Source organism: Pan paniscus, chromosome 10 (assembly GCF_029289425.2).
Source record: "Pan paniscus chromosome 10, NHGRI_mPanPan1-v2.0_pri, whole genome shotgun sequence".
Lineage (NCBI taxonomy): Eukaryota > Metazoa > Chordata > Mammalia > Primates > Hominidae > Pan > Pan paniscus.
In genome coordinates this window covers 129,256,487-129,277,979 of record NC_073259.2, presented here as the reverse complement: position 1 = coordinate 129,277,979, position 21,493 = coordinate 129,256,487, and the positions used below count along the sequence as shown (strand labels likewise).

The window sequence follows — 21,493 nt, the reverse complement described above, 5'->3', positions numbered from 1 at the left end:
TATATAATCCCAGCTGACTTCTAAATGATGTCACTTCCCCAGGCTTCCCCTCCCATCCCATGTCCTCATGTCGGTCTGAGGGATTTTTTTTTTTTAATTTTTGAGAAGGAGTCTCGCTCTGTCACCCAGGCTGGAGTGCAGTGGAGCGATCTTGGCTCACTGCAACCTCTGCCTCCCAGGTTCAAGCGATTCTCCTGCCTCAGCCTCCCGAGTAGCTGGGACTATAGGTGCATGCCACCACTCCTGGCTAATTTTTTGTATTTTTAGTAGAGACGGGGTTTCACCGTGTAAGCCAGGATGGTCTCCATTTGCTGATCTCATGAACCGCCCGCCTCGGCCTCCCAAAGTGCTGAGATTACAGGCGTGAGCCACTGCACCCGGCTGGGATGTTCTTAAGTCACTGCTTTTCTCATGTCCTCTGTCAGCCCCAAGAACGGCTCCATCTTAACTTTGCAACTGGTTCAAACATCTCAGCCTTTTTTTCTTTTTGAAGGTTTCCCCAAATCAGTCCCATTTAATCTCCCTCCACTATGATAGTCACTTGTTTCTGGGCCTGGCTTGTGCCGCTGGTCCTGTTGGGAATGCCTCCTCTCATCCCGCTGTTTTCAGCCCCTTCCTCCAGTGAGGGCCCGCTTACATCTCACCAGCTTCATAACCCTCCCAAGGCTGTGCTTGCCTGTGTGAATTTCGCCTTTCTTTGAGCGTCTGTTTCAGTGAGATGGAACCACCCAGTTTAGGAGGCAGTAAGAAAACAAGCAAGACTGTGTCTCTCACCGCATAGTTGCACTGGCCATCTGACAGGTCCTGGAGCACACTCATTTCTTTTCTTTTCTTTCTTTTTTTTTCTTTTTGAGATAGATTATTACTATGTTACCCAGGCTGGCCTCAAACTCCTGGGCTTAAGGGATGATCTCTCGTCGCTGGGACTACATGTGTGTGCTCCTGCACCAGGCTCTGGAACACTCTTATTTCTCTCTCACCCCTCAGCTTTATGTTTTCCGTCCCTCTTCCTGGAATGCTCTTCTTTCAACTCATTACAGCTGGCTCCTTCTCGATATTCAGATCTAGTGTAAATGTCACTTCCTTGGAGACACTATCCCTGCCCCTTGTCAGAAGTAACTCCCTTGCTCCTATCACAGCATCCTGCTTGTTTCTTTCAAACTCTGTATCCCAAGCTGTCCTCACTGCATTTCTTTTCACCGTGATTGCCTGTCTGCCCCACTGCACCTACCCTCCCAAAGAGCCTGTCTTATTCACCTGTTCATCCCTAGCTCCTGTACAGTGCTGGGGTGCTCAGTAAGTGTTTGCTGAATGAACAGATGAGATTGGACAGAATGGGGAAGGAGAAGGGAGACATCAAGGTATCCTTTGAATTTCTGGCTTGGGAAGTTGAACTGATGGCAGGTGGTGCTACTGGCTGATCTTGGGAGCTCTGGAAGTCACATGTGGGTGGGGTGAACTGAGATCATGATTTGTCTTTTGTAGCTGTTTGAATTGCCTCTAAACCATTTAAGTATAGAATATCTGGAGGTGGTTAAATATATGGGCCTGGAGCTCAAGAGCAATGCTTGGGCACCATCCAAATCATAAGAATAGCTACCATGGCTAGACATGAGAAGCTGCCCAAAGCCATGTATTAGTCTGTTCTCACGCTGCTAATAAAGACATACCAAAGACTGGATAATTTATATAGGAAAGGTTTAATTGACTCACAGTTCCAATGTGTCGCCTGGGGAGGGCTGGGGAGGCCTTACAATCATGACAAAGGCAAGGAGGAGCAAAGCCACATCTTACATGGTGGCAGGCAAAACAAGAAAGAGCCAAGCAAGAGGAGAAACCCCTTATAAAACCCTCAGATCTCGTGAGACAGATTCACTACCACGAGAACAATATGGGGGAAACCGCCCCCATGATTCAATTCTCTCCCACCAGGTCCCTCCCACAACACATGGGAATTATGGGAGCTAACAATTCAAGATGAGATTTGGGTGGGGACACAGCCAAACCATATCAGGCCACTTGGCCAATAAGTGACCAAGCCAGGATTTGAACCAGGTGGTTTGTTTCCAGTGCCCATCATACCACTGGGCTGAGATAGGTGTGTAAGGGACAAAAACCAAGATGAGTTCCTTGCCTCTGAGGGTCTTATTGTTTTTGGGGGGAAATAAAACATAAATACTCATAACTTACCAGACTGGAAGGGCTTGCATAAGAGCCCTGTTAGTTTTAGTTGACCCTTATCCAAGCTTAAGTGCGGTGATTGTTTGGTTAAAATGGTAAGTCAGTGTCAGCCACTTCCTCCGATTCCTGAAGCCTTAGGATCATGTGACCATGATAATTCATTAAAGTTAGCTAAGGATGTTGGAAATGCAAAATCCTCTCCATAGATCATCCTTTATTTTGGAAATATGATTCATAGCCCTCAGGAATGGAAAACAGGAAGCTGAAAAGTCACAGTAAAAGTGAAAGAAGATAGGAATTTCTAATCTATTCAAAAAAGAGAAGTAGAGTCAGGGGATCCTCAGGGATTCCTGAATGACGACTGCATGGGATTAGAACATGGGTTGAGAAACATACAAGCAGCAGAGGGTGAAACCCCACTTGGTGCATTCCGGTGGGTAATTTGAATAAATGGGGGTGGTGGTCATGGTTCCTTATTGCCTCTAGTAGGCAGGGCTTTGTGTAGACCATGACTTTTGGTAGAAGCCAAACGAAGATTAATTTTTTAGGGCTGCTGGTTGGCCTGGAATTAGGGTGTTTTTTTTTTTTGAGATGGAGTTTCGCTCTTGTTGCCCAGGCTGGAGTGCAATGGTGTGATCGTGGCTCACTGCAACCTCTGCCTCCCGGGTTCAAGCAATTCTCCTGCTTCAGCCTCCCAAGTAGCTGGGATTACAGGCGCCCGCCACCACGCCCGGCTTATTTTTTGTATTTTTAGTAGAAACACGGTTTCACCATGTTGGCCAGGCTGGTCTCGAACTCCTGACCTCAGGTGATCCACCCACCTCAGCCTCCCAAAGGGCTGGGATTACAGGCGTGAGTCACCGCACCCAGCTGAATTAGGGATGTTTTAATAACCTCTTTACCTCAGTGGTGAGGGAGGGATTCCCAGTTCCCACCCCAGGGTTATGGCGGTAGCTGAACACATGACACCCAACACTGGGCAAATGAGATTGGCAGCAGTTTTTGGTCACACACACTCACAGCTCGGGGAGGAAGACCCCACATGCTGTGCAGGGCCACACAGAAACAGAGTGAACAACCAGGGCCAGTGCGGGGCAGGCTTTGTAGCACCAAGAGGGTGAGGAGGCCCTGGTTCCCCGGAGGATGTGACTGGCTCATTTGGACAACTCCATGGGTTGGCAGGAGACTCACACCTGCCGCTCAGGGATTAGCAGGAACTGCATCTGGTCTTTTTGATAAGGAAGACTGTTTCACTGGGCGCCCTTTGCCAAGGGAGGACTGGGAGAGAAACTTGGGGTGAGGCACTCCTGATTTCACCTGATGTCAAGGCAGCACCTCATATTAGAGCTTAATTTTAGGACTTACACCGCAGGGTGGGTACCCAGTGGGTCCTGCTGACTGCCCTTCATCTCCTGATTTGGTGCACTCCTTCCTGTGATCTGAAGCTCAACACACAGCCTCATCCCTGCCAGCTTGGGACAGGGGCCATTCCAAAATTCAAGGCCACCACAGCTTTTCGTCCTTTTCTCTTGCTGCTGATTTGTTTTCTTTTTTTCTTTTTTTTTTTTTTTTTGGTGACTTCCCAAGAGGAAGAGGAGGGGAGAAAAGAGAAACATTCCATTTGGCCGCATATATAGCGCAAATGTTTTATGGAGTAGGGAAAGACTGAAACAAAAACAAAAACTGTATCCACCACCACTCCCAGCTCATTTTCCACACAGCGATCACGGTGATCTTTAAAAATTAATTTGGTGGCTGGGCGCTGTGGCGTACTCCTGTAATCCCAGCACTTTGGGAGGCCGAGGCTGGTGAATCACTTGAGGTCAGGCATTCGGCACCAGTCTGACCAACATGGAGAAACTCCGTCTCTACTAAAAATACAAAAATTAGCCAGGAGTGATGGTGGCACACATGTAATCCTGGCTACTCAGGAGGCTGAGGCAGGAGAATTGATTGAACCCAGGAGGTAGAGGTTGCAGTGAGCTGAGATAGTAGCATTGCACTCCAGCCTAGGCAACAAGAGTGAAACTCTGTCTCAACATAAATAAAATAAAATAAAATAAAATAAAATAAAATAAAATAAATTAATATGGCTGGGTGTGGTGGCTTACACTTGTAATTCCAGCACTGTGGGAGGCTGAGGCCAGTGGATCACTTGAGGTCAGGCATTCCAGACCAGCTTAGCCAACATGGAGAAACCCTGTCTCTACTAAAAATACAAAAATTAGCCGGGTGTGGTGGCAGGCGCCTGTAATCCCAGATACTTGGGAGGCTGAGACAGGAGAATCGCTTGAACCCAGGAGGCAGAGGTTGCAGTGAGCTGAGGTTGAGCCACTGCACTCCAGCCTGGGCAACAAAGCAAGACTCCATCTCAAAAATAAAAATAAAAATAAAAAAATTAAAATTAAATGTGATCTTACCAGGTTCCTGCTTAGAACCCTTATGTGGCTTAGGTCTTAGGATACAGACAAACTCTACTGTGGCCCACAGGCTCCAGGCAGCCTAGCCCCTGCCTGCTTGTCCAACTGTGACTCATGCCTTACTTCCCTGTACTGTTTATGGCACAGTCATACAGTTCTCCTTTAAGTTCTATAAACCTGCTGTGCTTTTCCTGCCCCAGGACCTTTGCACATACTGTTCTCTGCCTAGAATGCTCTTTCCTCCCACATTCACTAGTTAAGTAATACTCATCCTTCAGATTTTAGCTAAAATATTCCTTCCTCAGGTAGGCTGATCTCCCCAAATAGGCCAAATTTCCCTACTATAAGTTCTCATGCCATCATTTGCCTTTTCACCATTATACTCAGCACAAGTTGCAAGATGCCATTTGCTTGAATTATTTGATTAATTTCCATCTCCTCATATCTCTATGAGACTGGCTACCTTATTTATCCTTGGTCTCTAGAGAGTGCCTCATTGAATAGTTGTTGAATGAATGCGTCAATGAATGAGTTAACTGTGATTTGGGGACCTTCTGAAAAGAAAGGAAATGAAGATTTAAATAAATTATATACCTTTTTTTAATTATCAAAACAGTCACATTAAGGACACTTACATTGCCAGGCTAAAATCAGGAAGGGTTTAAAAAGTTACTCCCCTTTAGAAAGAGAAATGCACGTCTATTACCAATGCTATGTGAAATCAGCCAAGGGAAAGCAGATCCCTTCTCTTCTGACACAGAAAGGAAGCCATGAATACTGGCAATTACCGTAGCAGAAGTCTGTCTTTAAGTATAAGAAAACAGATCCTACAAAACGTGACTCTCATCACCTTTGGCGGTGACATTATTTTCTACAGTAAACTAAAAATAATACAAATATGATGCCTGTTATTGTAGGACGTGTCTGACATATTACACACAGTTGAAGTGACACATCACTCTCTCGCCCAGAGCATCAGTGGGGAAGGTGATGGAAAACAGTAGATGGATCCAGTGATTATTTGTAATTTCACATTCTGACTCCATCTGCGGCCTCATTAAGGTGATAGAAACATACTAGGAATAAGGCACCAAAAACAAAGGTACAAAGGCCCAGAAGCCATCAGAATGGAAACTTGTAACAGTGACATAGAATTCGTGAAGTAAAGAAATGTAAGCTCCAAAGAAATCATATATAGTAATCCACTTTTTAAAATATCTTTGAAAAGGTAGTAAAAATCAAAGTTCGATCTGGCATAATTAACTTGGTTCCTGAGTTTAAAGCCAAATAAAACCCTGTATCAAAAAACAGTTTTATTCATGCTGTTTTACATGAATATAGTAGAAAGCTGCTGGTTTTTAAAAGGTATCAAAATGGTAACTCTTAGAACATGTATAAAAAAATTCACAGATCCTTCATCAGTCACAATATTTAATAGTGGTCTCTAAACTATTCGATAAAATAGCTATTGTTTAGAAACAGATAAATAGCCAACTCTAGTGACCAAACCAGGAAAAGGAAATCCTGAAGCAGGATCCTAAAACCTGTCACTGTGCATTTTCATATTCTCAGCAGTTGATGTATGGAAATGGTAAAAGTGTGGTGTGGGTTGCTTTTGAAGCAGCTAGCACCCAGACTGCGTCAGTTCTGATTGGCTGCAAAGTACAGAGTGTTAATGGCATAAAGCCAGCTTTTTAGTCACTTTCAGTCATAGAATTGTTTTGTTGTTGTTGTTGTTGTTTTTTGAGACAGAGTCTTGCTCTGTTATCTAGGCTGGAGTGCAGTGGCACTATCTCGGCTTATTGCAACCTCCACCTTCCAGGTTCAAGAGATTCTCCTGCCTCAGCCTCCCAAGTAGCTGGGATTACAGGCGCCCACCACCACACCCACCTAAGTTTTGTATTCTTAGTAGAGACAGGGTCTCACCATGTTGGCCAGGCTGGTCTCGAACTCCTGACCTCAGGTGATCCACCCGCCTCAGCCTCCCAAAGTGCTGGGATTACAGGCGTGAGCCACCGCGCCCGGCCTTCAGTCAAATAATTGTGATGAGGATTGGAATGCATTGGGTAGCTCAGCAGTTAGATTCGATAGATTCCAAGGCTGGTCTGGTGAGTTACCTGATTTGGTCTCTAGCCCTTCTAGAACTGTCCAGTGGAAACCTAAGTTCCTGAGGCTCCCAGGGTTGGTCCGGGCTCCCTGAGAACATTAGAACCAGGGAAGGTATGGGCTGAATCTGTGTGCCCATTCGTCAGGCTTGCCCTCTGTTCCAGTTACCTGTTGCTGTGGAACAAATAAGCCCAAAACGTAGGGACTTAAGATAGCAATGTGGTTTTCTGGATTTATGGGGCAGTTCTCACTTGGGATGTATCATGCGGTATCAGTCATATGTTAGTGGAGTCCAGAATCACCTGAAGGCTTCTTCTCTCTCATGTTTGGTGACTGGGCTTGGATGGCTTGAAAGCTGGGGCTGGTCAGGCACTGTCCACGTGACTGCTTGGGCTTCCTCACAGCAGGGCAGTCTCAGGATAGGCAGACATTTTTTTTTCCTTTTTTTTTTTTTGAGATGGAGTCTCGCTCTGTCACCCAGCCTGGAGTGCAGTGGCACGATCTCAGCTCAATGCAACCTCCACTTCCCAGGTTCAAGTGTTTCTCCTGTCTCAGCCTCTTGATAGCTAGGACTACAGGTGCCCGCACCATGCCCAGCTAATTTTTGTATTTTTATTAGAGATACGGTTTCACCATGTTGGCGAGTCTGGTCTTGGACTCCTGACTTTAAGTGATCCGCCCGCCTTGGTCTCCCAAAGTGCTGGGATTACAGGTGTGAGCCACCACACCTGGCCAGGATAGGCAGACTTTTAAATGGCGTCTGGCTTCCCCGATAGCAAGAGTTCCAAGGGACAGCAAGTAGAAGCTGTCAGCCTCTTAAGATCAGGATCTGAAACTGACACAATGTCACTTCCACTTTTGGATAAAGCAATCAGAGCCACCCATATTCAAGGGGAGGAGATAAAACCCTTAGGTCTTGGGGGACTTGAGTGTCAAAGAATTTGTGGCCACCTTTAGTTCTCCACATTCTCCAGCCAGGATGAAAAGGGTTTGTTTTTAGTTGGACATTATCCTAGTCTGACCTCATAATGAAATGTTTTGCATTCATGTAGATCTTTACACATTAAAAGACAGTTCATGTGCACTGTCTCAATTTGTCCTCACAATATCTCTGAGATAGTAGTTGGGCAATGAGGAGACAGAGGCACAGAGGTGAGAGGCCTAGGGTCACACAACTTCCTGGGGACAGAGTTGAGACTTACATCTCAATTTCTTTGCTCTCAGTCCATGCAGAGGGATTCTGGTTTGTTTAACCAGGTCACTTTGCTCTCAGACACAGAGAGCTATAGAAGATGAAAGCATATTTCCCTTTGGCTGAAAATGTGGCCACAGAGTTTTGCAGGTGAAGTTCAAGTTGCTGGTAAATGTCATGTTAACATGGCTACTGCGGCCCCTGCTATCGGTAAGGACTTTTTTTTTTTTTTTTTTGAGACAGTTTGCTGTGCCTCCCAGGCTGGAGTGCGGTGGCACAATCTGGGCTCACTACAACCTCCGCCTCCCGGGTTCAAGTGATTCTTGTGCCTCAGCCTCCCAAGTAGCTGGGATTGCAGGTGCATGCCACCATGTCTGGCTGAGTTTTGTATTTTTAGTACAGACAGGATTTCGCCTTGTTAGCCAGGCGGGTCTCCAACTCCCGACCTCAGGTGATCTGCCTGCCTCGGCCTCCCAAAGCGCTGGGATTACAGACGTGAGCCACGGTGCCTGGCTTCAGTAAGGACTCTTGAAGCCACTGTACTGCCCTTCACTCTTGGGAAACTCTTTCCGGATCCTCCAGCGGCAGCAGCTGGGCAGGATGGCAAAGTCAGCCATGTCCTGGGAGCCGAAGCGCCAGGTGGCATAGCACCTGTAGGCACAGTGCCGCAGCCGGCTGTTGGTGGAATCCACATCCAGCGCCAGCAAGGGCTCCTGGTAGAGCAGGAGGAACTGCAGGACGTGTCTGGACAGGACCAGCTTCCTGAACAGCTCTGAGGTGGTGATGCAGGCCCCCGGCTTTTTCCGGCAGCACAGCTCCTCCAGGCACCTGTGGCTCTCAGGGAGTTGGGATGGGAAGCAGCTTCCACATTGGCACCAGACGGGGCTATCCCTGGATCTAGGAGTCGCCTCCTTTCTAAGCAGCTGTATCTCCTCTGGTTGTCCAGGAATCGGGGGTGTGTCATGGAGGGCCAGGGGCAGCCTGGACAAATCTGTGAAGTCCATCGCAGGTCTCTGAAAAAGCAAGTTTCCAAACCTATTAGCCATGACAAGCCCTCAGGTTCTAGGTTCTTTAATTTTATTAACTCATAAAGTTACATTTAATATTACATGATTTATAGTAGCCGTCATTTATTAGGTGTAGATATCAGGACCATGCATGTGTTCTGTAAGCATTGCCTCATTCAGGCCTTTGAAGACGCTTGTAAGATAATGTATCCTTGTCTTTATTTTACAGATTTTTTTTTTTTTTTTTTTTTTTAGAGAGGGTCTCACTCTGTCGCATAGGCTGGAGCACAGTGGTGTGATCTCGGCTCACTGCAACTTCCACCTCCCAGGTTCAGACAATTTTCATGCCTTAGCCTCCTAAGTAGCTGGGGTTACAGGTGCACACCACCATGCCCAGCTAATTCTTTCGTATTTCTAGTAGAAACAGGATTTCAACATGTTGGCCAGGCTGGTTTGGAACTCCTGACCTCAGGTGATCCACCTGCCTCAGCCTCTCAAAGTGCTGGGATTACAGGCATGAGCCACTGCACCTGGCCTATTTTACAGATTTTGGAAAATGAAATTCAGAAAAGCCAGGCCTCTGTTGAGATGTCACCTCTTGTCCTGACCACCCTATCTAGCAGCTTTTCTCCCACATGATTCCCTTATCACACTATGGTATTCCACATTCTTCACAGGACTTAGCACTATCGGAAGTGGTTTTTGTGTGTGTGTGTGTACTTTTTGTTGTTTTTTTTCTTGAGATGGAGTCTTGCTCTGTCTCCCAGGCTGGAGTGCAGTGGCATGATCTTGGCTTACTGCAACCTCCGCCTCCGGGGTTCAAGCGATTCTTCTGCCTCAGCCTCCTGAGTAGCTGGGACTACAGGCGCGCACCACCACGCCCGGCTAATTTTTATATTTTTAGTAGAGACAGAGTTTCACCATATTGGCCAGGCTGGTGTTGAACTCCTGACCTCGAGTGATCCACCCACCTCAGCCTCCCAAAGTACTAAGATTACAAGCGTGAGCCACTGCACCCGGCCATGACTTAGTTTTTAACAAAAATATTTAAAAAGTAAAAATAAAAATAAAAAATGTTAAAAATAGAAAAAAGTATATAGAATAAGGATATAGAGAAAGAATTTTTTTTTTTTTGAGATGGAGTCTTGCTCTGTCACCCAGGCTGGAGTGCAGTGGTGTGATCTTGGCTCACTGCAAGCTCTGCCTCCTGGGTTCACGCAATTCTCCTGCCTCAGCCTCCCGAGTAGCTGGGACTACAGGCGCCTGCCACCATGCCTGGCTATTTTTTTGTATTTTTAGTAGAGACGGGGTTTCATGTTGGCCAGGATGGTCTCAATCTCCTGACCTTGTGATCCGCCTGCCTCGGCCTCCCAAAGTGATGGGATTACAGGCATGAGCCACCAATCCCGGTGAGAAAGAAAATATTTTTATACCACTGTACAGAGTTTAAAAAATTTAAAAATTTATAAAGTAAAACAGTCACAGTAAGCTAAGATTAATTTATTATTGAAGAAAGATAAATATTTTGAAGTAAATTTAGTGTAGCCTAAGTGTACAGTGTTTATGAAGTCTACTGTAGTGCACGGTAACAACCTAGGCTTTCACATTCACTCACCACTCACTCACTGACTCACCCAGAGCAACTTTCAGTCCTACAAGCTCCATTCATGGTAAGTGCCCTATGCAGATGTACCATTTTTAAGCTTTTATATCATATTTTCACTGTACCTTTTCTATATTTAGATATATAAATCTTACCATTCTGTTACAGTTGCTTACAGTATTCAATACAGTAACATGCTGTACAGGTTTGCAGCCTAGGAGCAATAGACTACACCATATAACCTAGGTATAATAGGCTATTCTATTTAGGTTTGTGTAAATAGAGTCTATGATATTCAGACAACCACAGAATCAGCTACTGATGCGTTTTTCAGAACATATCCCCATCATTAAGTGACACATGACTGTAGTTCACTTCATACACAAATCCAGCAAGAACATTACAAGAATGGAAACACTTTGGTCAGTCTTTCTCAAGAAGAGATGTAAAAATCCTAAATATTAGTGAATGGAATTCAGCAATAAATACAAAGAATAGTACAACACATTCAAATTGAGTTTACTTCAGGAATGCAAGGTTGGCTTAATATTTGAAAATCAATCAGTACAATTCACCTAACAGAAAAAAAGAAGAAAACTCATTGATATTTCAAAAGGAGCAGAAAAAACTTTTTTTTTTTTTTTAGATGGAGCTTGTTCTGTTGCCCAGGCTAGAGTGCAGAGGCATGATCTCAGCTAACCGCAGCCTCTGCCTCCCAGGTTCAAGCAATTCTCCCACCTCAGCGTCCCAAGTAGCTGGGATTACAGGTGTGCACCATCACGCCTGGCTAATTTTTGTATTTTTAATAGAGACAGGGTTTCACCATGTTGGCCAGGCTGTTCCTGAACTCCTGACCTCAGGTGATCCACCCACCTTGGCCTCTCAAAATGGTGCAATCTTGGCTCACTGCAAGCTCTGCCTCCCAGGTTCATGCCATTCTTCTGCCTCAGCCTTCTGAGTGGCTGGGACTACAGGTGCCCGCCACCACGCCTGGCTATTTTTTTGTATTTTTAGTAGAGATGGGGTTTCTCCATGTTGGTCAGGCTGGTCTCAAACTCCTGACCTCAGGTGATCTGCCTGCCTCAGCCTCCCAAAGTGCTGAGATTACAGGCATGAGCCACCATGCCTGGCCATTTCTGTTGTTTTAAGTCACTTAGTTTGTGGTAATTCAGCCCTAGGAAATTGAAGATGCCCAGCAACCAGAACTGCTGGGGAGAGTGAGAATGTGAACAACCATTTTTCAGCACTGTTTGTTAGTATCTCCTAAAACCGAACATATGTCTGCCTTATGACTCAGCAATTCCACTCTTAGGTAACTGCCCAGTAGAGTGCCATATGTTGAGCATAGCAGCGTTATTGGCATTAGCCCCAAACTGGACACTACCCAAATGTCCATCAACAGTAGGATGGCTGAATAAGTTAGATATTTATAAAACAGAATTATACAATGAGAATGAACTATACATGGCGTCATGAACAACTCTCACAAAAATAATGTTGAGTAAAGGAAGCCAGACACTCAACCGAGTATATACCGCTTACATACTACATGATTCAGTTTTTAGAAAATTCTAGCCGAAGTAAAATTAATCTTTGGAAACAGGATAATGACTACTTTTAAGAGAGGGCAGTTGGTGGGCTTGGTACAGCTGAGGTGAGAGGACTGCTTGAGATCAGCCTGGACAACATAGTGAGACCTCGTTTGTAATTTAAAAATATACATTTTTTTTCTTTTTTTTTTTTTTGAGACGGAGTCTTGCTCTGTCACCCAGGCTGGAGTGCAATGGCACAATCTCGGCTCACTGCAACCTCCACCTCCTGGGTTCAAGCAATTCTCCTGCCTCAGCCTTCTGAGTAGCTGGGATTACATGTGTGCCACCAAACCACCCGGCTAATTTTTGTATTTTTAGTAGAGACGGGGTTTCACCATGTTGGCCAGGTTGGTCTCGAACTCCTGACCTCAAGTGATCCACCCGCCTTGGCCTCCCAAAGTGCTGGGATTGCAGGTGTGAGCCACCGTGCCCAGCCAAATTTTAAAAATTAAAAAAGGAGAAAGAGAGGGTAGTGATTGGAGGGGGACATAAAAGGGACTCCTGCTAGTAATTTTCAATTGTTTAATCTGAGTGCCGGTTACATGAGTATGTTTACTTTGTTAAAATCCATCAGTTTTAATTTGTACAAGTTTCTAGATGTGTTTATATTTAATAGTAAATTTTCTTAAAAAAAAAAAAAGACAAAATGATTTAACTTACTGGGACTTCTTGGCCCTTGACATCTTGCAGACTTCTCCCTAGTAGCTGCTGGTTCACCATCCTAATGTGGGATTCATCCACAAAGGACACATACTTTAATGTCTAGGAAAAGATGGTTTAAAAGTTTACCCATTTTTGTACAGAATTATCAAGAATTGCCTATCTAAAGGCAACTGTAATTCCTATTTGCCAAATGACAGACTATTGAACAAGCTGGCTCGAAACTCTCATTAACCAAGAATTAATGATTTCTGAGTCTAAAGGTAAATCAGAAATGGAACCCCATGCTTTTTTTTTTTTTTTTTTGAGTTGAAGTTCACTCTTGTTGCCAGGCTGGAGTGCAATGGCATGATCTTGGCTCACTGCAACCTCCGCCTCCCAGGTTCAAATGATTCTCCTGCCTCAGCCTCCTGAGTAGCTGGGATTACAGGCATGCACCATCATGCCCAGCTAATTTTGTATTTTTAGTAGAGACGGGGTTTCTCCATGTTGGTCAGGCTGGTCTTGAACTCCTGACCTCAGTTGATCCGCCCGCCTTGGCCTACCAAAGTGCTGGGATTACAGGAGTGAGCCACCATGCCAGGTGGAACCCCATGCATCTTAACTTGTAAATTCAACACAGCCACAGCTTACTGCTTAATGTTTTTACACTGGACCCCCCAATTGCTGCATAAAATTTCTTTGTTGTATTCTGTCAATTTCAGTAACTCTAGATTCAGTATCTCCAGAAATTTGTACTATTGCAACTTAAATTATTTACATGTTTGTTAAATTTCATCTCATCTTGGGCCATGAAGTGGTGATACATTTAGCTGCAAAGATGAACTTTTATTTCAAATTGTGAATGCATATACAATAGACAGTGAATTGTGCATCAGCTGCTGGAACAGGACAATCATGTTCTTGGATGAGGGAAAGACAAAGAAATCGTCTTTGTTTTTTTTTTTTTTTTGAGACGGAGTTTCGCTCTTGTTGCCCAGGCTGGAGTGCAATGGCGCAATCCTGGCTCACCGCAACCTCCACCTCCTGGGTTCAAGCGATTCTCCTGCCTCAGCCTCTAGAGAAGCTGGGATTACAGGCGTGCGCCACCATGCCTGGCTAATTTTTTGTATTTTTAGTAGAGACGGGGTTTCTCCATGTTGGCCAGGCTGGTTTTGAACTCGTGACCTCAGGTGATCCACCCTCCTTGGCCTCCCAAAGTGCTGGGACTACAGGCGTGAGCCACCACGTCTAGCCAATCGTCTTTGTTTTTAGGTACCAGAGATTTATCTTTGGGGAAAATCATGGAGTTGAATGCAGAGGACCTGCTTGATAAAGTCTGAATTAATCAAATCAAAACAATACAGATGACGCTAAAATCTCTTTGACTACTCCTACTCCCCAACCCTAAGCTCCTTTCCAGAAGCAGCCACTGGTACAATTTTGTGTACATATATACACCCACACATATGTATATGTATGTGTGTGTGTGTACACTTTTGTATATATAGAATATACATGCAGAAAATATATAGATTAGCTTCTGTGTCTAGTGATTTTTTTTTAACCTATATATCATATAACATATATTGTTCTACAGTTTGCTTTTTTTCTTTTAACAAAATGTCTTGGAGATCTGCTCTTGTCAAGTCCTATAATTTTTTTTTTTTTTGAGACAGAGTTTCCCTCTGTCACTCAGGCTGGAGTGCAATGGCATGATCTCAGCTCACTGCAACCTCTGCCTACCAGGTTCAAGCAATTCTCCTGCCTCAGCCTCCCAAGTAGCTGGGACTTCAGGCGTGCACCACCACACCTGGCTAATTTTTGTATTTTTAGTAGAGATGGGGTTTCACCATGTTGGCCAGGCTGGTCTCGAACTCTTGACCTCAAGTGATCTGCCTGCCTCAGCCTCCCAAAGTGTTGGGATTATAGGCGTGAGCCACTGTGCCCAGCCTTGGGCCAATTATTTAACCTTTCTGTGGCTCAATTTCCTCATATATAGAAAGAGATAATAGTAGCATCTGTCTACATCAGGTTGTTGTGAAGATTGAGTGAGTTAATAGATGAAGCATTTAGAAGTGCTGTGTAAATGTTTGCCATTATTATTATCTATCTCATTTTTTTAAGCTGGTGCCTGGTATTCCTTTCTATGGATTTACCATAGTTTCACCATTCACCTGTTGGATATTTGGTTAGATGCTATTTCTTCACTGTTAATAATCATATATTACTGATAATTTAATAAACAATCCTGCTTTGAACATCTTGTACTCATGTACTGCGGGTACTCATGTGAGTGTTTCTCCAGGGCAGGTATGGAGAACTGAAAATGCCAGGCTGTAAAGTATGTCCCATTTAAACATTAGTCACTGCCAAATTGTTCTCCAAAGTTGTTATTTTTCTTTTCTTTTTTCTTTTTTGGCTATACCAATTTAATAAATGACAAAACAGGCTGGGCTCAGTGGCTCACACTTATAATCCCAGCACTGTGGGAGGCCGAGTGGGTGGATCATTTGAAGTCAGGAGTTTGAGACCAGCCTGGCCAACATAGCTAAACACCATCTCTACTAAAAATACAAAAATTATCCAGGTGTGGTGGTGTGCCCCTGTAGTCCCAGCTACTTGGGAGGTTGAGGCAGGAGAATCACTTAAACCTGGGAGGCAGGGGCTGCAGTGAGCCGAGATCATGCCACTGCACTCCAGCCTGGGTGATAGAGCAAGATTCCATCTGAAAATAAATAAATAAATAAATAAATAAATAAATAAATAAATAAATAAATAAATGACAAAATTGGCAAGTCCTAGACATAAAAATTTGCCTTCCCTCTATCTTGCCCCTCCATTTTTGTTTCTATTCTTCTCTAAGACCAAAAAATTTATCTGAGAGTTGGTTGATCGGGGTAGAGCCCAGCGACATATCCACTACAGGATGAAGCCTGTGATTTGGGCCTAATTTTTGTGCATTTCTGAGTGATTTCATGGAATTTCTCCGTGTCTTGGTGTCCTGTGAACACAGCGGCCTCACCGGCTTTGGCTCCACAATGGACTCGCACTTCTTCCTGTAGTAGTATTCGTTGACCACACAGGGCTGACAGCACTTGCACCAGGGATAAATATGGGAGCGACAGCAGTTACTGGAGTAAGTGTCGATGAGGAAGTCGATGAACACAGTGGCCTGGGGAAAATGCAGACAAGCGCTGCGTTAGTCACTTCCTTCTCCAAACCATTTTCCTAAAGCATGGAAAAGAGAATCTCTTACCAGACCGAAGTAGGAGAGGGTTGAGCCGATGTACACAACCAGCTGGATAATGTCAAATTTTCCTCCCTAAAAACAGAGTGGGAGAGTTTACTCAGGTGAAATTCAGAGCAACGCTCTTTTGCTTCAACGTGCAATTGTTGGTTCTATCAGGGAGCGGAGCCTCATGCTGTGACTTGGATAGATGCGTTCAAGTGCTGGCTGAGGCAGAGACTACGCAGACTGAAACTGACTCTCAGGCATCCTGCTTCAGCCGTGCAGGGTGTGCTTGGACCCATAAAGGTTTTACATGAGCAAGCACTGGGGCCCACACATTAAGGGGAGACCCACTGAAGGGCTATCATTTCTCCATACAAGGTGAGGGTTTCAGACAAGCTTCTCCTCCAAAAGGTTTGACATTACTTCAGAAGCAGAGGGAAGGAATGTCTGGGTGGCCTTGTGGGTTTTTTTTTTTTTTTTTTGAGACAGAGTCTCGCACTCTTGCCCAGGCTGGAGTGCAGTGGCGCAATCTCGGCTCACTGCAAGCTCCGCCTCCTGGGTTCAAGAGATACTCCTGCCTCAGCCTCCCAAGTAGCTGGGATTACAAGTACCCACTGCCACGCCCAGCTAATTTTTTGCATTTTTAGTAGAGACAGGGTTTCACCATGTTGGCCAGGCTGGTCTCGAGCTCCTGACCTCGTGATCCACCCGCCTCAGCCTCCCAAAGAGCTGGGATTACAGGCATGAGCCACCGTGCCCGGCCCAGCCTTGTGGTTTTTATTCCCAGTGGTCTTTGCATTCTCTCAGCTATATCTTATTGCTTCTAGTCCTGCTTATCACCGTCTTACATAGATAACATGCTCTTGGACAGGATGTCGTGGGATATGTTGATTTTTGCATAGCTGGCATCTTTTCCTTCCATCTTCAGAAGGCAACACTCCAATTTTCTTTTCAGTCCATGTAGTGTGTGTGTGTGTGTGTGTGTGTGTGTGTGTGTTGAAGGGGCTGGGGTGTTGGCCTCTCTGCTGGCCCCTGGGCTAGGTTAGGGCTGGTTCGACACTAACCACTGGGAGTATGGCATGACCCTGGTCACAGTGATTAGTTCAGCAGTGGGCATGTCATCCATAGTGGGCCAATCAGAGCCAATGACATTTGTCTGAGACCTTTGCTGCACCTTCTGGCAAAGAGGTGTTTTCTTTTCACTGAGGTTGCTAAACTGGTCAGATCGAAGGTGCTGCCTGATACCTTCATAGAGAGATGGCTGCCAAGACCAAGGAGGACTTATATAAGACATGGAGGGTGGCAAGTTCTTGATGATGATGTTGTTGTTTGAACACCTGGATCCAACCATGCTTGTAGCTTAAAAATAACCCCTGGATTTTTTCAGTTACGTGAACCCAAAAAAGCCCACTCAAAACTTTTTTTTTCCCCTTAAGCCAATTTGAATTGGATTCTGTTACTTACAAACTATTTTGCAGAGAGATTTCTTTCTCTCTCTTGTTAAGTATCAGAGTATTTTTAAAGCCGAATATTAGAATTGCTTTCCAGGCCCACTCCTGTACTCGTCAGATGACTCATTCAGGGACAGCAGCCCGAGAACATCTTCCTCTTTTATCCCATGTGCGAAATGCCCAGTGCTAGCTGAAGGCTGAGACCAAAACCCTTCCCTCCATGGAGGCCCCACAGCAGTAATTAGGACACAGTCATAGGATGCCGGTGCCCGGAGCTGGGAAAGGAGACTTACGGTGCCAAAAACCAGGATGTCAAAACGGATCCCGAAGACTTTTATCAGAGTCCGTTTCTCAACATTGTTTTCCTTGTAGTACTTGGCGTATCTGTAGGAAGAAAAGGATCTGTGTTTATAAGATCTCTTTGAAAGTGCTGGGTTTTTGGGTTTTTTTTTTTTTTTTTTTTTTTTGAGACAGGGTCTCACTCTGTCACCCAGGCTGGAGTGCAGTAGCAGGATTACCACTCACTGCAGCCTTGACTTCCTAGGCTCAGGTGATTCTCCCACCTCAGTCTCCCAGGTAGCTGGGACTACAGGCATGCACCACCGTGCTCGGCTAATTTTTTGTATTTTTTGTAGAGACGGGCTTTTGCCATGTTGCCCAGGCTGGTCTCGAACTCCTGAGCTCAAGTGATTTGCCTGCCTCAGGCTCCCAAAGTTCTGGGGTTACAGGCATGAGCCACTGCATCTGGCAAAAAATGCTGGTATTTTATGGAAGGAAAAGCCAAAACAGTGGCCCGTCTAGTCCTCCTGGTCTGTCCCCTGGCTCTGTGACAGGTGGCAGGGGAAGGAACACAATCCAAAGCCCTGGGTCTCTCTCCAACCACCTGGAACCAAAGAGCAGTCCCCCCTCCCCGTGTCACCACCTGTACCTGCATCATCTCAGAGTGACGGAAAATCAGCTTGTCGCTTAAGATTAAAATGCACATTTTAAACCAACACAGGATTAACAACAAGCAGAGAAATTAAAAAAAAAAAACTTCAAGCAATATGACTATTCCTTAAGGGGGAAGAAGAGGTTTGGCATCTAGAACAAAGTGGGAGTGGGCGGTGGTAAATCTTACATACTAATTACCGGACTGGAGACAGGCACACCTCAGCAAACTGTATTTTCTTAGATTCTGTGTATGTCTATTTGGCAATCTTTAATCACAGGGCCAAACTAAAGGCTGAAGTTGTGTTTTTTGTTTTGTTTTGTTTTGAGGTGGGGTCTTGTTCTGTCACCCAGGTTGGAGAGCACTGGCATGATCAGAGCTCACTGCAGCCTCCACCTCCTGGGCCCAAGTGATACTCCCACCTCAGCCTCCCGAGTAGCTGGGTGGGACTACAAGCGTGTACCACCGCAGGTGGCTAATTTTTATTTTTAAATTTTTTGGCCGGGCACCGTGGCTCACACCTGTAATCCCAGCACTTTGGGAGGCCGAGGCGGGTGGATCACTTGAGGTCAGGAGTTCAAGACCAGCCCGGACAACATGGTGAAACCCCATCTCTACTAAAAATACAAAAATTAGCTGTGCATGGTGGCAGGCACCTGTAATCCCAGCTACTCAGGACGCTGAGGCACGAGAATCACTTGAACCCAGGAGATGGAGGTCGCAGTGAGCCGAGATCGTATCACTGCACTCCAGCCTGGGTGACAGAACAAGATTGTCTCAAAAAAAAAAAAAAAGAAAAGAAAAAATAAAAAAGTTTTTTTCAAAAATGTTTTGTAGAATCAGGATCTCATTCCTTCAACCAGGCTGGAGTGCAGTGGTGTAATCATAGCTTGTTGCAGCCTTGAACTCCTGGCTTCAAGCCATCCTTTCATCTTGGCCTCCCAAGGCTGAAGTTGTTTACATCTCCTCTGCAATCCAGCTTTTGTGAGGGTGTGAAAATCATATTACAGACCCTCCAACCAATCCCTCAACCACCTCCTTTTCTAACTCTCCAGTATTTCTCCTTAGGGACAGGTAGGGTGAAGGCCAGACATTTAGAGACCATTCCTGTAACTCAGAACCTACTGGAATTATTCAAAGTAGTTAACCCTAAGCTGTTTCCCTAGTCCTGCCTTGCCCTTCCACTGGGTAACACAATAAAGCTCTGGACCATTCTTTACCCTTTATTCTGCCTCTTGAGCGGATCTGGTACTTCCTCCTGTGGCCCTGTCTAGCGTGGCATGGCCTGGTGTGGCCTGGCATGGTGTGGCGTGGCCCCATCTCTTGGGAAAAGTATGTAATAAATTCTTCTTGGCCAGGCGCAATGGCTCACGCCTGTAATCCCAGCACTTTGGGAGGCCAAGGTAGGCAGATCACCTCAGGTCAGGAGTTTGAGACCAGCCTGGCCAACATGATGAAACCCCATCTCTACTAAAAATACAAAAATTAGCTGGATGTGGTGGCAGACGCCTGTAATCCCAGCTACTCAGGAAGCTGAGGCAGGAGAATCACTTGAACCCAGGAGGCAGAGGTTGCAGTGAGCCAAGATCACACCACTGCACTCCGGCCTGAGTGAGAGAGTAAGACTGCCTCTCAAACAAACAAACAAACAAAATATTCTTTGAGTGGCATTGACCTCTCTCTGTCATCACTCAGTACTAACTTTAAAAATTAAGCGCCAGGCACAAATCATCACAGTCACCTGTGATATGCAACCCTCACCAGTGCTGCAGTCAGGAAAAGTGGTGTGTTTTGTTTTTCAAGAATAATTAAGGAGGCTTAAAATGAACGCTTCATAAAACTTTTAAATCTGCCCCTTCTTCTCACCACACTTTGATGATTCTTTTCAGATAAGGTTACATATACATGTTTATTTTTTCTGAGTTATTAATTCACCATCTAGTTACAAGATGTAGGGAGAGAAGAAAGCAGATGGCAGATGTTCTGCCAAAAAATAGTAAGAAACATCTGAAACTGTTTTTAAAAAACCTCTCAAAACCTGACATTGAAATCGATCAGATATTCTCAGGCACTTTAGTGGCTCTTTCTGACTGGAGGGAATTCAATTTCTTTGCATGTGAGTATTTCAAGAGATCTTTTTCTCCTGCTGCTGTATTGAGTGATTTATCTTTGTTGTTGTTGTTTGTTTTTTTTGAGACAGGATCTGGCTCTGTCACCCAGGCTGGAGTGCAGTGGCTTGAACACAGCTCACTGCAGCCTCCGCCTCCCGGGCTCAAGTCATCCTCCCACCTCAGCCTCCCGGCAGCTGGGACTACAGGTGCAAACCATTACACCCGACTAATTTTTAAAATTTTTTTATAGAGATGATGGTCTCACTGTGTTGCCCAGGCTGGCTTGAACTCCTGAGCTCAAGTGATGCACCCACCTCAGCCTCCCAAATTGTTGGGATTATAGGCATGAGCCAACATGCCCAGCCAGTGATTTGTTTTTTAATACGCAAGCAAGCATGCATCGCCACTGCCTGCCCTGGGATTGGCATTATCTCCCTATGTGAGTTGGTTTGCCTGGGAAGGTTAACATTGTGTAGTAAGCATGTGAATTTCTGCTTCCAGAGTCTTGTTACGGTGGCTCTTAAACTGAAGGCAAGAATCACTTGGGGTGATGGCCGGGCGCGGTGGCTCACGCCTGTAATCCCAGCACTTTGGGAGGCCGAGGCAGGCAGATCACGAGGTCAGGAGATCGAGACCATCCTGGCTAACATGGTGAAACCCCGTCTGTACTAAAAATGCAAAAAATTAGCCGGGTGTGGTGGCAGGCACCTGTAGTCCCAGCTACTCGGGAGGCTGAGGCAGGAGAATGGTGTGAACCCGGGAGGCGGAGCTTGCAGTGAGCCGAGATCACGCCACTGCACTCCAGCTTGGGGCACAGAGCAAGACTCCATCTCAAAAAAAAAAAAAAAAAGAAAGAATCACTTGGGGTGAGTGTGTTCAGAGGCAGACTCCTGAGCCCCTCACCCAAAGAGTGGTTGCAGAAGCTCTGAGATGTTTCTAGGAGTCTGTATTTCCAGTACAGGTACCAAGTGATTATTCTGATGCAGGTAGTCAGTGGGCCATGCCCTGAGAAACATCGGGCCTTG

At 45.4% G+C, this 21,493-nt stretch overlaps 1 protein-coding gene and 1 long non-coding RNA gene across 2 annotated transcripts in view; one reads left to right on the top strand and one right to left on the bottom strand.

The window, feature by feature from the left end:
- LOC117975228 (uncharacterized) overlaps window positions 1–21,493 on the top strand; it is a 47,740-nt gene that overhangs the window by 15,580 nt on the left and 10,667 nt on the right. The window lies entirely within an intron of this gene.
- P2RX7 (purinergic receptor P2X 7) overlaps window positions 5,178–21,493 on the bottom strand; it is a 54,275-nt gene continuing 37,959 nt past the window's right edge. Inside the window, exons 9-13 of the mRNA XM_003832369.5 lie at window positions 17,720–17,810; window positions 16,000–16,065; window positions 15,766–15,915; window positions 12,762–12,863; window positions 5,178–8,912 (exon numbers count right to left, since the gene is read on the bottom strand). Of these exons, the coding sequence (XP_003832417.1) occupies window positions 8,415–8,912; window positions 12,762–12,863; window positions 15,766–15,915; window positions 16,000–16,065; window positions 17,720–17,810 (907 nt within the window). The 3' untranslated portion in view covers window positions 5,178–8,414. The remainder of the gene's footprint in view (window positions 8,913–12,761; window positions 12,864–15,765; window positions 15,916–15,999; window positions 16,066–17,719; window positions 17,811–21,493) is intronic.